This window comes from Sus scrofa, chromosome 14 (assembly GCF_000003025.6).
Source record: "Sus scrofa isolate TJ Tabasco breed Duroc chromosome 14, Sscrofa11.1, whole genome shotgun sequence".
Lineage (NCBI taxonomy): Eukaryota > Metazoa > Chordata > Mammalia > Artiodactyla > Suidae > Sus > Sus scrofa.
In genome coordinates this window covers 111,236,864-111,249,781 of record NC_010456.5, presented here as the reverse complement: position 1 = coordinate 111,249,781, position 12,918 = coordinate 111,236,864, and the positions used below count along the sequence as shown (strand labels likewise).

General features: G+C 42.5%; 1 protein-coding gene across 1 annotated transcript in view; it reads left to right on the top strand.

The window, feature by feature from the left end:
* LOC100739741 (cytochrome P450 2C23-like) overlaps positions 1-12,918 on the top strand; it is a 28,635-nt gene that overhangs the window by 12,857 nt on the left and 2,860 nt on the right. Inside the window, 3 exon segments of the mRNA NM_001315734.1 lie at positions 2,285-2,349; positions 2,352-2,425; positions 4,476-4,663. Of these exon segments, the coding sequence (NP_001302663.1) occupies positions 2,285-2,349; positions 2,352-2,425; positions 4,476-4,663 (327 nt within the window).

The window sequence follows — 12,918 nt, the reverse complement described above, 5'->3', positions numbered from 1 at the left end:
GCTATCAATAGGAGGTGGGTAGAAACTTCTGAAGCATTTTTGCTTTCCTGTAAGTTTTGTTCCATTACGTTTTAATATCCAATCTCTAAACATTACTACATAGTAGATTTGGGTTATACTAAGAATTAAACAAAATGGTGGAATTCATCCTATTTAACTAAATTACAGAGTTAGAACAAAAATAAAAGAAATGTTGGAGTTCCTGCTCTAAGGCAGTGGATTAAGGATCTGGCTGCAGCCGCAGCTTGGATTCAATCCCTGGCCTGGGAACTTCCTTGTGCCACAGGTGTGGCAAAAAAAAAAAAAAAAAAAAAAAAAAAGTTGAGGCGTTCCTGTTGGGGCGCAGTGGTCAAGGAATCCGACTAGGGACCAAGAGGTTTCGGATTGGATCCCTGGCCTGGCTCAGTGGGTTAAGGATCCGGTGGTGCCGGGAACTGTGGTGTAGGTCGGAGTTTTGGCTCGCATCCCTTGTTGCTGTGGCACTGGCATAGGCCGGTGGCTACAGCTCCAATTAGACCCCTAGCCTGGGAACCTCCATATGCCACAGGAGTGGCCCTAGAAAAAGCAAAAAAAAAAAAAAAAAAAAAAAAAAAAAAGTTGATATTTCCATTTCTCTCTCTCTTCACAAGCAAAGATTTTTAAAACTCTACTGGACTTTCTGTTGGGAGAGAGTTATTGAAAATGCTCAGTATTTTTGATTCTGGATCCAGGCAGTAAGGACTATAGGTAGGAAGTGGCAACATGCCTAAAAAGTTGGACATCCATATGCAAAAAGCATCCCATTTTGAAATAAGCGGAGAGGCATAGTATAAGGAAACTGAGTGAAAAAACTTGATGTAAAGTTTTGAAATGAACCTAATGTTTAAAACAAGTACTCTAATGCTTTTAAAAGCCAGTGGTATTAAAAGTTCACCAAAAAATAAACATCAATGGAAATAATTTCATAGTAGTGAAAAATAGAGATATTTTTTAGCTTATTTATATGTTAAACATACTTTTGAGTTCCTGTTGTGGTTCAGCAGGTTAAGAACCCGACTAGTATCCGTGAGGATGTGGGTTCAGTCCCTGGCTTCACTGCAGCACAGGTCATGGAGATGGCTAGGATTTGGCATTGCTGTGGCTGTGGCGTACCCGGCAGCTGCAGCTCCCATTCAGCCCCTAGCCTGGGAACCTCCATATTCTGAGAGTATGGCCCTAAAAAGAAAAAACAGAAAAAAGAAAAAAAAAAAAGAAACAAATTTTTAGTGGCAGCTATTATGCCGAGAGTTGGGGATACATCAAAAAAGAAAACTTACTCCCTGTTATTTTTAGTATAGTTATTGTAAAATAGGAAGTTCACTCACGGAAAGTTAATACCTCGATCAGTTTACTTTCTAAAGACTTTGTAGATCCCAAGTAAAACACTGTAAGTCAAAATGTCCTATAGCTACAACAGTCTTCATATTAGACATGTCATTCATAATGGCGAGTGGCACATGTGAGAGGGTACAGCAGCTGGGCGTGCCTGAGTCTTTTCAAGTGAAGGCAACAGACCAGTCCCAAACCAGTGATTTCTCTACATTCTGCTCATATAGAGCTTATCATTTGTCTTTGTTAAATTAAACATAATCAAAGAAGATACCCATTCACTGAGTATTTGTATATATGAAGAATTGTTCCAAGACTTTCCATTCATTAACTCTTTTAATCTTTATAATAACTTTTTCTGGTTTTTTGTTTTTGTTTTTGTTTTTTGTTGGTTTTTTTTTTTTCTTTGTCTCTTTGCCTTTTCTAGGGCTGCTCCCGCGACATATGGAGGTTCCCAGGCTAGGGGTTTAATTGGAGCTGTACCCTCCGGCCTACAGAGGGTACAGCTCCAATTAAACAGAGCCACAACAACGCGGGATCCGAGCCGCGTCTGCAAACACCACCACAGCTCATGGCAATGCTGGATCCTTAACCCACTGAGCAAGGCCAGGGACCGAACCCGCAACCTCATGGTTCCAAGTCAGATTCGTTAACCACTGCGCCATGACGGGAACTCCTATTTTCCATTTTTTTAATCACAATTACACAGTTGATGAAACTAAGTAAAGAAGGAAAGTAACTTGCCAAGGGTGCACATATGTTCATTGATTAACCTGGGATTTGAACCAGAAGTTTCAATTCCATGACTGATTTTTTTAATTCACTACATTGTAATATGTAAAATGAAGCTTATACTAGTGATTGGTGTGATCATGGAGCTCTGATAAGCCATTGCCTTCTTTTTAACTCATGGGACTATTGACTATACCATCTACAGGAGAAACAGAACCCAGACTCTGAATTTCACCTGAAGAACTTGATAAACTCCGGAACAAATTTGTTTTAGCAGGAACAGAGACAACCACTAGCACCCTGAGATATGGGCTCCTGCTCCTAATGAAACACCCTGAGGTTCAAGGTACAGCAAATATCCTCCGTATTTACTTAGGATAAAAGATGAGCTCCTGGCACTGGGGCGAGTGGGTGGGAAAATACTGCTGACAGTGATGACTTCTCTTTCTCTGTGCTACCTTTGACCCTCATGCAAAGGGCCATCCATGTGATTTTGCTTGTGTAGATCTGAATATTTTTTTTTTCTTTTGTAGGGCTGATCCAGTGGCATATGGAGGTTCCCAGGCTAGGGGTCAAATTGGAGCTACAGCTGCCAGCCTACACCAGTGAGAGCAACGTGGGATTCAAACTGTGTCCTCCACCTCCACCTCAGCTCACAGCAACACTACATCCCCAACCCTCTGAGCGAGGCCAGGAATACAACCCAGATCCTCATGGATTCTAGTCAGTTTTGTTATCCCTGAGCCACAGTGGGAACTTCCATAGATCTGAATTATATCAAACGATGCTGATGAACTCAAAGACGTCCATTGCAGTTTACAAACAGAGGTGCTGGAGTTTCCAGGTTCAATCCCTGGCCTTGCTCAGTGGGTTAAGGATCCAGTGTCTCCGTGAGCTGTGGTATAGGTCGCAGATGAGGCTGAGATCCCACATCGCTGTGGCTGTGGCATAGGCCGGCAGTGACAGCTCCAATTTGACCCCTAACCTGGGGCCTTCCATATGCCATGGGTACAGCCCTAAAAAGCAAAATACATACATACATCCAGAAGTGCTTCTGAATCCCAGCTCTTCTGCCTAAGATGCAAAGAGTGAGCCCCGTTTAGACGAGGGATGCATGAGTTCCCATGCTGGATTCTCATTCTAGGCCTGCCAATACCTGGCTGTGTGACATCAAACCAGTTATTTCTCTCTCTCTCTCTCTCTTTTTTTCTGGGGGGGGGGGGGTGTGCCTTTGGACACAAAATTTCCTGGGCCAGGGATCGAACCCATGCCACAGCACTCTGTTTTTCCATTTTGAAAATGGACAAGATTCCCCAAAGGGGCTTTTTAGCTCCAGTGCAGTTTGTTCGTTTGTTTATTTATTTATTGTTATTTTTTTTCTTTTTATGGCCACATCTGTGGCATATGGAAGTTCCTGAGCCAGGGCTCAAACCAGGGCAGCAGCTGCAACCTATGCTGCAGCTTGTGGTAATACCAGATCCTTAACCCACTGAGTGGGGCCAGGGCTTGAACCCGCATTGTCTCATAGAGACAATGTCAGGTCCTTCACCTGCTGGGCCACAATGAGAACTCCATTCCAATATAATTTAAAATTCAACAATGAAATTGGCGTAGCTTGATTTTCTCAGGTACATTCTTAGAGCACAGGTCTTAGAAAGCCAGTGTTGATAATTGCTCAACAAAATGATGTTTGCCATTCCCACAAAATATGTGGGCGAATGGACGAGGCTGACAGAGGAGACGCTCCTGCTAGAGTGGGGATTAAATACTCCTGTGGCTGCTTTGCCAGGCATCTGAGGTAAACCTCAATGTCTACCACAGAAGTCATTTCCTCACCTGCACAGGACGATAAACCAGTTCAGGCAGGAAGCTGAGGACATACCTGACCCAGCCTTTATGTGTCCTGCAGCAAAACCTCTGGTCTTTGCAGCAAAAGAGAAAATAGAAATTCCAGGAATTCCCGTTGTGGCTCAGCGTTGAACACATCTGACTAGCATCCATGAGGACGCAGGTTCAATCCCTGATCTTGCTCAGTGGGTTAAAGATCTGGCGTTGCCGAGAGCTGTAGTGTAGGCCGCAGAGGTGGCTCAGACATGGCGTTGCTGTGGCTGTGATGTAGGCCAGCAGCTATAGCTCCGATTCAACTCCTAGCCTGGGAACCTCCATATGCCGCGGGGGCCGCCCTAGAGAGCTAGAAAAAAAAAAAAAAATGGAAAGAAAGAAAGAAAATAGAAATTCCAGGAGGAGCAGAGCCACTGGTTGTTTAGCAACATGTCTTTGACCTTGGGAGCCTTTCTAGGCAACTTTCTATTCTATATGGTAAGCAATTCCAGGTCATTTCCAGGTGTTCAGGGAACACATCTCGTGAGGGGCGGTCACGATTCATGTCTCTGCAGCCAAAGTTCATGAAGAAATTGACCGTGTGATTGGACGCAGCCAACGTCCCTGCATGCAGGACAAGATGAAGCTGCCCTACACAGAGGCCGTGTTGCATGAGATACAGAGATACATCGCCTTAGTTCCTTCTAACGTACCCCATGCCACAGTCCGGGACACGAAATTCAGAGAGTACATCATCCCCAAGGTTAGCAGTGTCTGGGGAAGCTGGCTGGGATGGAAGGGGCAGGGTGAGAGGTGTCTCAGTTCTGTTCCAGGAAGAGGGTCCTGGGAAGAACAGGGTCAGAGTCACACGGCCTGGCTTTGAAACCTGTCACTGCCATGCAGTGCCCTCTCAGGCCAGCCTGTCGCCTCTGTGGTCCTGTCTCTGCTTTCCCGGAATGGGGAAGCTGACCTGGGCCTTCTGAGGCCCCCTCACACTTTGATACAGGATGTGTTAAGGAAGAAGTGGTTTGCATTAATATGAATCTTGTGGGACCTGGAATCTGATTGTTCATGATGGATTTTGAAAGGGGGGAAGAGACGGAAAAGGAGCCTGCAGCTCTAAGGCAATCAAGCTGTTGTCCAGTTTCTTTATTCCAAACTCTCTCCTCCCAGGACTTCATATACGAGGACCTTTGGGATGTTGCTTCCCCAAACAGTGAATCCGTATCAAAATATGTACACGAACACTGGGGTGTAGTCAGTCTCATGTAGTGACTAAGGGCTTGGGTTTTACATTTGATGCATTCAAAAGTATAAAAGAGGAAGAAAAGATGCCAAATCTGGCCAAAATGCTGAAAAACCGAGATAGCCCCCATCTTACTACTACATGTCAATGTGAAATTCTAGTAACACATAAGCCTCGCGTCACATCAGAAATGCAACACCACCAAGTGAAGGCAATCAGGACCACAGGAGCGAATGGACTAGCACCAGAACATCTGGTTTACTAAAATTCACCATATCCAGGCGTTCCCATTGTGGCTCGGTGGTAACAAAACCGAACTAATATCCACGAGGACAGGGGTTTGATCCCTGGCCCTGCTCAGTGGGTTAAGGATCCAGTGTTGCCGTGAACCATGGATCTCGTGTGGCTGTGGCTGTGGTGTAGGCTGGCAGCTATAGCTCTGATGTGACCCCTAGCCTGGGAACTTCCAAATGCCTTGGATGTGCCCCCCCCAAAAAAAAAGAGAGAGAGAGAGAGAGAGAAATTGACTGTCTCCACAGAATTTTGAGAAAAATCACAAGATAGTCTCTCATTTGGGCAGAAACAGCTTTTGACAATATTAAAAAGCTTAACCATTACTAATCGAAATAGATGAATACCTCCTTAGCTAGAGAAAACATATTTCCCAAATCATGCTTATTAACTAAAAGTATTCCAATTAATATAAGAAATAAGACAATGCTGTCCACCATTACATGCATTATTTAATGAGAATTTAAAAAAAGGTAATAAGATAAAACATTTAAAAGGAGGGGTCACTCACGTTGTAGTTGATGTAATTTTACCTGAAAAAACGCAAGAAATTTAAGTGCCATTGCAAAAATAGAGTTATACAGTGGTTGGGTACAAATGTATTTTTAAAACTTTATTCACTCATTTGTACAGTTGACTTACAATGTGTTAATTTCTTTCTTGCTTTCTTTCTTTCTTTCTTTTTTCATTCTTTCTTTTCTTTTGCCTTTTGTCTTTTTAGGGCCACTCCCGAGGCATATGGATGTTCCCAGGCCAGGGGTCCAGTCAGAGCTGTAGCTGCTGGCCTGTCACAGCCACAGCAGCACAGGATCCGAGCCATGTCTGTGACCTACACCACAGCTCACGGCAATGCTGGATCCTTAACCCACTGAGCAAGGCCAGGGATTGAACCTGCATCCTCATGGGTACTAGTGGGGTTCGTTAACCACTGAGCCACGATGGGAACTCCACAATATGTTAATTTCTGTTATACAGCAAGTGACTCAGTTATACACACACACACACTCACACATTCTATTTATAGTCTTTTCATCATGGTCTATCCCAGGAGATCAGATGTAGTTCCCTGTGGGACACAATAGGACCTCATTGTTTATCCATTCTAAATGCAATAGTTTGCATCAAGTGGATTTCCTGCTGTGGTGCAACGAGATCAGTGGCATCTTGGGCGTGCTGGGATGCAGGTTCAATCCCCAGCCTGGCATAGTGGGTTAAGTAAGGATCCACCGTTGCTGCTGCTCTGGCTTAGGTCACAACCGTGGCTTGGATCTGATCCCTGGCCTGGGAACTCCATGTGCTGCAGGGCAGCCAAAAAAGAAAAAAATAAGTAAAAGTAATAGTTTGCATCCACTAACCTCAAACTCCCAGCCCATCCCTCTCCGTGCTCCATCCCCCTTGGCAACCATGAGTCTGTTCTCTATGTCTGTGAGTCCGTTTCTGTTTTGTAGATGGGTTCATTTGTACCATGTTTTAGATTCCACATATAAGTGATGTTGTATGGTATTTGTCTTTCTCTTTCTGACTTACTTTCCTTAGTATGATGATCTCTAGTTGCATCTGTGTCGCTGCAAAAGGCATTATTTCATTCTTTTTAATGGCTGAGTAATATTCCATTTGTGTGTGTGTGTGTGTGTGTGTGTGTATGTGTGTTTATCATATTTTTCTCCATTCATCTTTATCCATTCATGGGCATTTAGGTTGTTTCCATGTCTTGGCTATTGTTAATAGTGCTGCTCATGAACATAGGGGTGCCTGTATCTTTTCAAATTGTGGTTTTGTCTGGGTATATGCCCAGGAGTAGGACTGCTGAATCATATGGCAACTCTACTTTTAATTTTTTGAGGAACCTCCATACTGCTCTCCATAGAGGCTGCACCAACTTGCATTCCCACCAACAGTGTAGGAGGGTTTGAGTCTCTCCACACCCTCTCAGCATTTGTTATTTTAGACTTTTTTTTTTTTTTTTTTTGCTTTTTTTTAAGGGCCACAGGTGCAGCATATAGAAGTTCCCAGGCTAGGGGTCAAAGCAGCCTCCAGCCGGTCAGCACCACAGCCACAGCCGTGCAGCCACAGCCGCATCTGAGACCTACACCACAGCTCATGGCAACACTGGATCCTTAACCCGCTGAGCAAGGCCAGGGCTTCCCCATGGGTACTAGTCAGGTTCATTACTGCTGAGCCACAATGGGAACTCTCCGTAGAGTTATAAATGATAGCCATTCTGACCAGTGTGAGGTGGTACCACATTACGGTTTTGATTTGAACATCTTGATTTGCTTTGATTTGAACATTGAAGGGATGTTGAGCATCTTCTCATGTGCCTGTTGGCCATCTATATGTCTTCTTTGGAGAAATGTCTATTTAGGTCTTCTGCCCATTTATCGATTGGATGGTTTGGTTTTTGTTACTGAATTGTATGAGCTATCTGTGCATTTTGAAAATTAAGCCCTTGTCAGTTGCATCATTCACAAACATTTTCTCCCAGTCCATTGGTTGTCTTTTTGTTTGATTGAAGGTTTCCTTTGTTGTGCAAGGGCTTATAAGTTTGATTAGGTCCCATTTGTTTCTTTTTGTTTTTCCTTCTGTCGCCTTGGGAGGCTGACCTAAGAAAACACTGGTGTAATTTATGTCAGAGGATGTTTTTCCTGTATTCTCTTCTGAGAGTTTTATGGTGTCTTATCTTATGTTTAAGACTTAAAGCCATTTTGAGTTGATTTTTTTGTATGTTGTGAAGGTATGTTCGAATTGCATTGATTTTCATGCAGCTGTCCAACTTTCCCAACCAGTTGCTAAAGAGACTGTCCTTTCCCTCTTGCATATTCTTGTATCCTTTGTTGAAGATGGAGTGGACACAGACGTGTGGGTTTATATCTGGACTCTCTGTTCTGCTCCATTGATTCGTATGTCTGTTTTTATGCCAATTCCGTGCTATTTTGGTTACTGTAGCTTTGTAGGATTGTCTGAAGTCTGGGAGGGTTATGCCTCCTGCATTGTTCTTTTTCCTCAGCATTGTACTGGCAATGTGGGGTCTTTATATTCAATCCTAATATAAATGTTAGGATTATGTGTTCTAGATCTGGGGGAAATGTCAGGGTACCTTGATGGGGATTGCCTTAAATCTGTAGATTGCTTTGGATAGTGTGGCCATTTGGACAACATTAATTTTTCCAATCCAAGAGCCTGGGGTATCTTTCTGTTTCTTTGAGTCATCTTCCGTTTCCTTGATTAATGCTTTGTAGTTCTCGGCATGTAAATGTTTCACGTCCCTGGTGAGGTTTATTTCTAGGTTTTTTTTTTTTTTTTTTTTTTTTTTTGTCTTTTTGCTATTTCTTGGGCCGCTCCCGCAGCATATGGAGGTTCCCAGGCTAGGGGTTGAATCGGAGCTGTAGCCACCGGCCTACGCCAGAGCCACAGCAACGCAGGATCCGAGCCGCATCTGCAACCGGCAACGCCGGATCGTCAACCCACTGAGCAAGGGCAGGGATCGAACCCGCAACCTCATGGTTCCTAGTCGGATTCGTTAACCACTGTGCCACGATGGGAACTCCTATTTCTAGGTATTTTAATATTTATTTATGTATGTGTGTATTTGCTTTTTAGGGCCGCGCTTGCGGCATGTGGAAGTTCTCAGGCTAGGGATCAAATCAGAGCTGCAGCTGCCAGCCTATGCCACGGCCACAGCAACACGAGACTCAAGCCACATCCGTGAGTTACATGGCAGCTCATAACAATGCTGGGTCCTTAACCCACTGAGTGGGGCCGGGAATCAAACTTGCATCCTCACGGATACTAGTCAGATTCGTTTCTGCTGTGCCACAATGGGAACTCCCCTAAGTATTTTAACTTTTGATGCGATTTTTGAAGGGATTGTTTGTGTACGTTCCCTTTCGGATATGTCATTGATAGTGTAAGGAAATGTAACCAGCTTTTGTGTGTCGATCTTGGATCCTGCTGCCTTGCTGACTTCATTTATTAGTTCTAGTAGTTTTGTGGAATCTTAGGGTTTTCTGCCTCTAGAGTCTCATGTCATCTGCATATAATGACAACTTTACCTCTTCTCTACCAATTTGAATACCTTTTATTTATGTTTCTTGTCTGATTGCTGTGGCTAGGACTTCTAGTACTGGGTTGCTGAGAAGTGGTAAGAGTGAGCATCTTTGCCATGTTCCAGATTTTAACAGGGAGGCTTTCAGCTTTTCAACGTTGAGTATTATATTGGCCTTGGGTTTGTGATAAATTGCTTTTATTGTGTTGAGATATGTTTCCTCTATACCCACTTTGATAAGGGTTTTTATCATGATGGATGTTGAACAAACACACATTTATTATTTAAAAAAATCACTTTCCACCCTTTATTAGTGAAAACTCTTTTAAAAAACACGAATAAAGTGTTCCCATTGTGGCTCAGCGGTTAGTGAACCTGACTAGCATCCATGAGGACGAGGGCTTGATCCCTGGCCTTGCTCAGTGGGTCAAGGATCCGGCATTGCCATGAGCCCTGGTATAGGTTGCAGACGCGGCTCGGATCCCACACTGCTGTGGTTGTGGCAGAGGCTGGCGGCTATAGCTCTGATTCGACCCCTAGCCTAAGAACCTCCATATGCCACAGGTATGGCCCTAAACAGACAAAAAATAAAAACAAAATAAAATAAGAAAAGGTTTTATTTTTGTTTGTTTGTTTATTTATTTATTTATTTATTTATTTATTGTGGCTGTATCTGTGGGATGTGGAAGTTCCTGGGGCAGGGAGGAACCACGGTAGTGACAGTGCCAGATCTTTAACCCACTGCATCACAAGAGAACTCTGAAAAGTTTTTATTAATAAAAACAAGAATAAAATACTTAGGAATGTACTTAAGAAGACACCTGCAAGATTTATTTAAAAAAAAAAACACCTTAAAATATAAATGAGAGGCATATACATTTTGAATAAATTAAAAGACTTATTCTGTGTTCAGGTAGCAATGATCCTAAAATGAATTGATGCATTTATGAGACCTCGATGAAAACATAAACTAGATTGTTTTGGAACTTAACTAACCGATCCCAATTGTTTTCGTTTTAGGGCCACACCTGTGGCATATGGAAGATTCCAGGCTAGGGGCTTAATTGGAGCCACAGCCTTCCAGCCTATGCCAAAGCCACAGCCACGCCAGATCCTATCCACATCTGCAACCTATGCCATAGCTTGTGGCAACACCAGATCCTTAACCCACTGAGCGAGGCCAGGGATCTCCAACCTGCATCCTCTTGCATCCTCGTTGGGTTCTTAACCCACTGAGCCACAGTGGGAACTCCAGACCCCAAATGTGATATGGAAAATTAAAAAATAAAGAATACTTATTTTCTTCAGGTCCTACCAAACATTAAAACATAGTATAAGGTCACAGTTATTAAGGCAGTTTAATACAGCTTCTTCTTTATTTTTTTATTTTTTATTTTTTTGCTTTTTAGGGCCACACCCATGGCACATGGAAATCCCCAGGCTAGGGGTGGAATTAGAACTGCAGCTGCCAGCCACAGCCACAGCCACAGCCACAGCAATGCAGGATCTGAGCTGCATCTGTGACCTACACCACAGTTTATCTGGCAACCCCAGATCCTTAACCCAATGAGCGAGGCCAAGGATTACACCTGCATCCTCATGGATCCTAGTCGGATTCATTAACCACTGGGCCATAAAGGGAACTCCCTAATACAGCTTCTTGAGCAGACAAACAGATCAATTGAATAAAGTCTAGAAATAAACTTCATTACACATGGAAAATTAATACGTGATAAAGGTGCCTTTTCCCTTGTAACCTAGAGGGAAAATATGGGTTATTTGGTTGTAAACCTCCCAGGTGAGTTGAAAAAAATAAGTATAGAATAAAAAATCCCTACCTCAAACCTTATATGAAAATTTATTCTTTGATGGCTCAAATACGTACACATAGAATACTGAACTGTAAAAGTGCAAGGGATAAAAGCCATAATTTCGGGGGCGGGGATTTCAGAGTGACGAAAAGCTTTCTCATATTAATCAAAGAAAAGAGGAATAAAAGGGCTATACATTTAAAATTGGGTACCTTTGGTTATGTACGTGTAAGAAAAATTTACCTAGGAGAAAGAAGAAGTCAAAAGGCAGATGACAAACTGAGGGGAAATATTTCCTAGTTCATGAGAACAAAGGACTAACTACTGGAAAATAAATTGAACTCTTGCAATCAGCATAAAAAAACAAAAACCCAAACCAACAGATAAAATGCATGGGAGACAAAATTAAAATTTGAGTAAAGAGTAATTACAAATGGTTTTTAAATGTGTAAAAATATAGGAGTTCATGCAGTGGCTCATTGGGTTAAGAATCTGACTGCATCAGCTCAGGTTGCTTCTGAGGTGTGGGTTCAGTCCCTGGCCTGGGAACTTCCACATGCTGCAGGTACAGCCAGAAAAAACAGACACACACACACACACACACACACACACACACACACACAAATATATTGAAAATGAAATTTATGGAGTAACATGTTTTACTTATATGTTGGCAAGATATATAAAAAAAAAAGCATATGTTTTTGCTAGTAGTAAAACTGGTGTAAGTTCCATGAAAGACATTGTTGCAATTTCTGTGAAAATTCAAAACATGCATAACAATTTGAAAAGCAGTTTCACTACTAGGAATTTATCCTTTGTGTATATTTTCCCCAACATAATATTCATTGCAGCAATATTTGTGCTGAATATCCATCTTGAAAGGATTTAAAAATTCCTTTATTTAAAAAGTGGAACACTGGAGTTCCTGTCGTGGCGCAGTGGTTACGTATCTGACTAGGAACCATGAGGCTGCAGGTTCGATCCCTGCCCTTGCTCAGTGGGTTAAGGATCCGGCGTTGCCGTGAGCTGTGGTGTAGGTCGCAGACGCGGCTCGGATCCCGAGTTGCTGTGGCTGTGGCGTAGGCTGGTGGCTACAGCTCCGATTGGACCCCTAGCCTGGGAATCTCCACATGCCATGGGAGCGGCTCAAGAAAAGGCAAAAAGACAAAAAAATAAAATTAAATTAAATTTAAAAAAATGAAAAGTGGAACACTAAGCAAGCTATCGAACACGGCAGAATGCTCCAGTTTGTGTGGGAAAGGTGGGAATTATGTGCGTAGCTTTAAAAAAAAAAAAGTCTATATGCAATCTCCAAAGGGTATATCATAAACTGGTAGCAGTGATTACATTAAGAGTGAAACCAGGGGACTTGAGTTTAGGAAAAAGAAACAGATTTATTTTGACTTTGTACTTTTGTAGATTTTTTTGTTTTTTTTTTTTGTATTTTATACCAAGGGCATGTATTAACTACATCGATAGTTGTGAAATAATGTTTCAGGAAATACAAAATGAAGTAAAAATGGAGAGAGGAAGCTTTCACTTACACAGGGTGCTTTATGATCAGATAAAACTTGGGTCAACTTCTAATCATGCCACTGGCTAAAATTATAACCTCACATTAA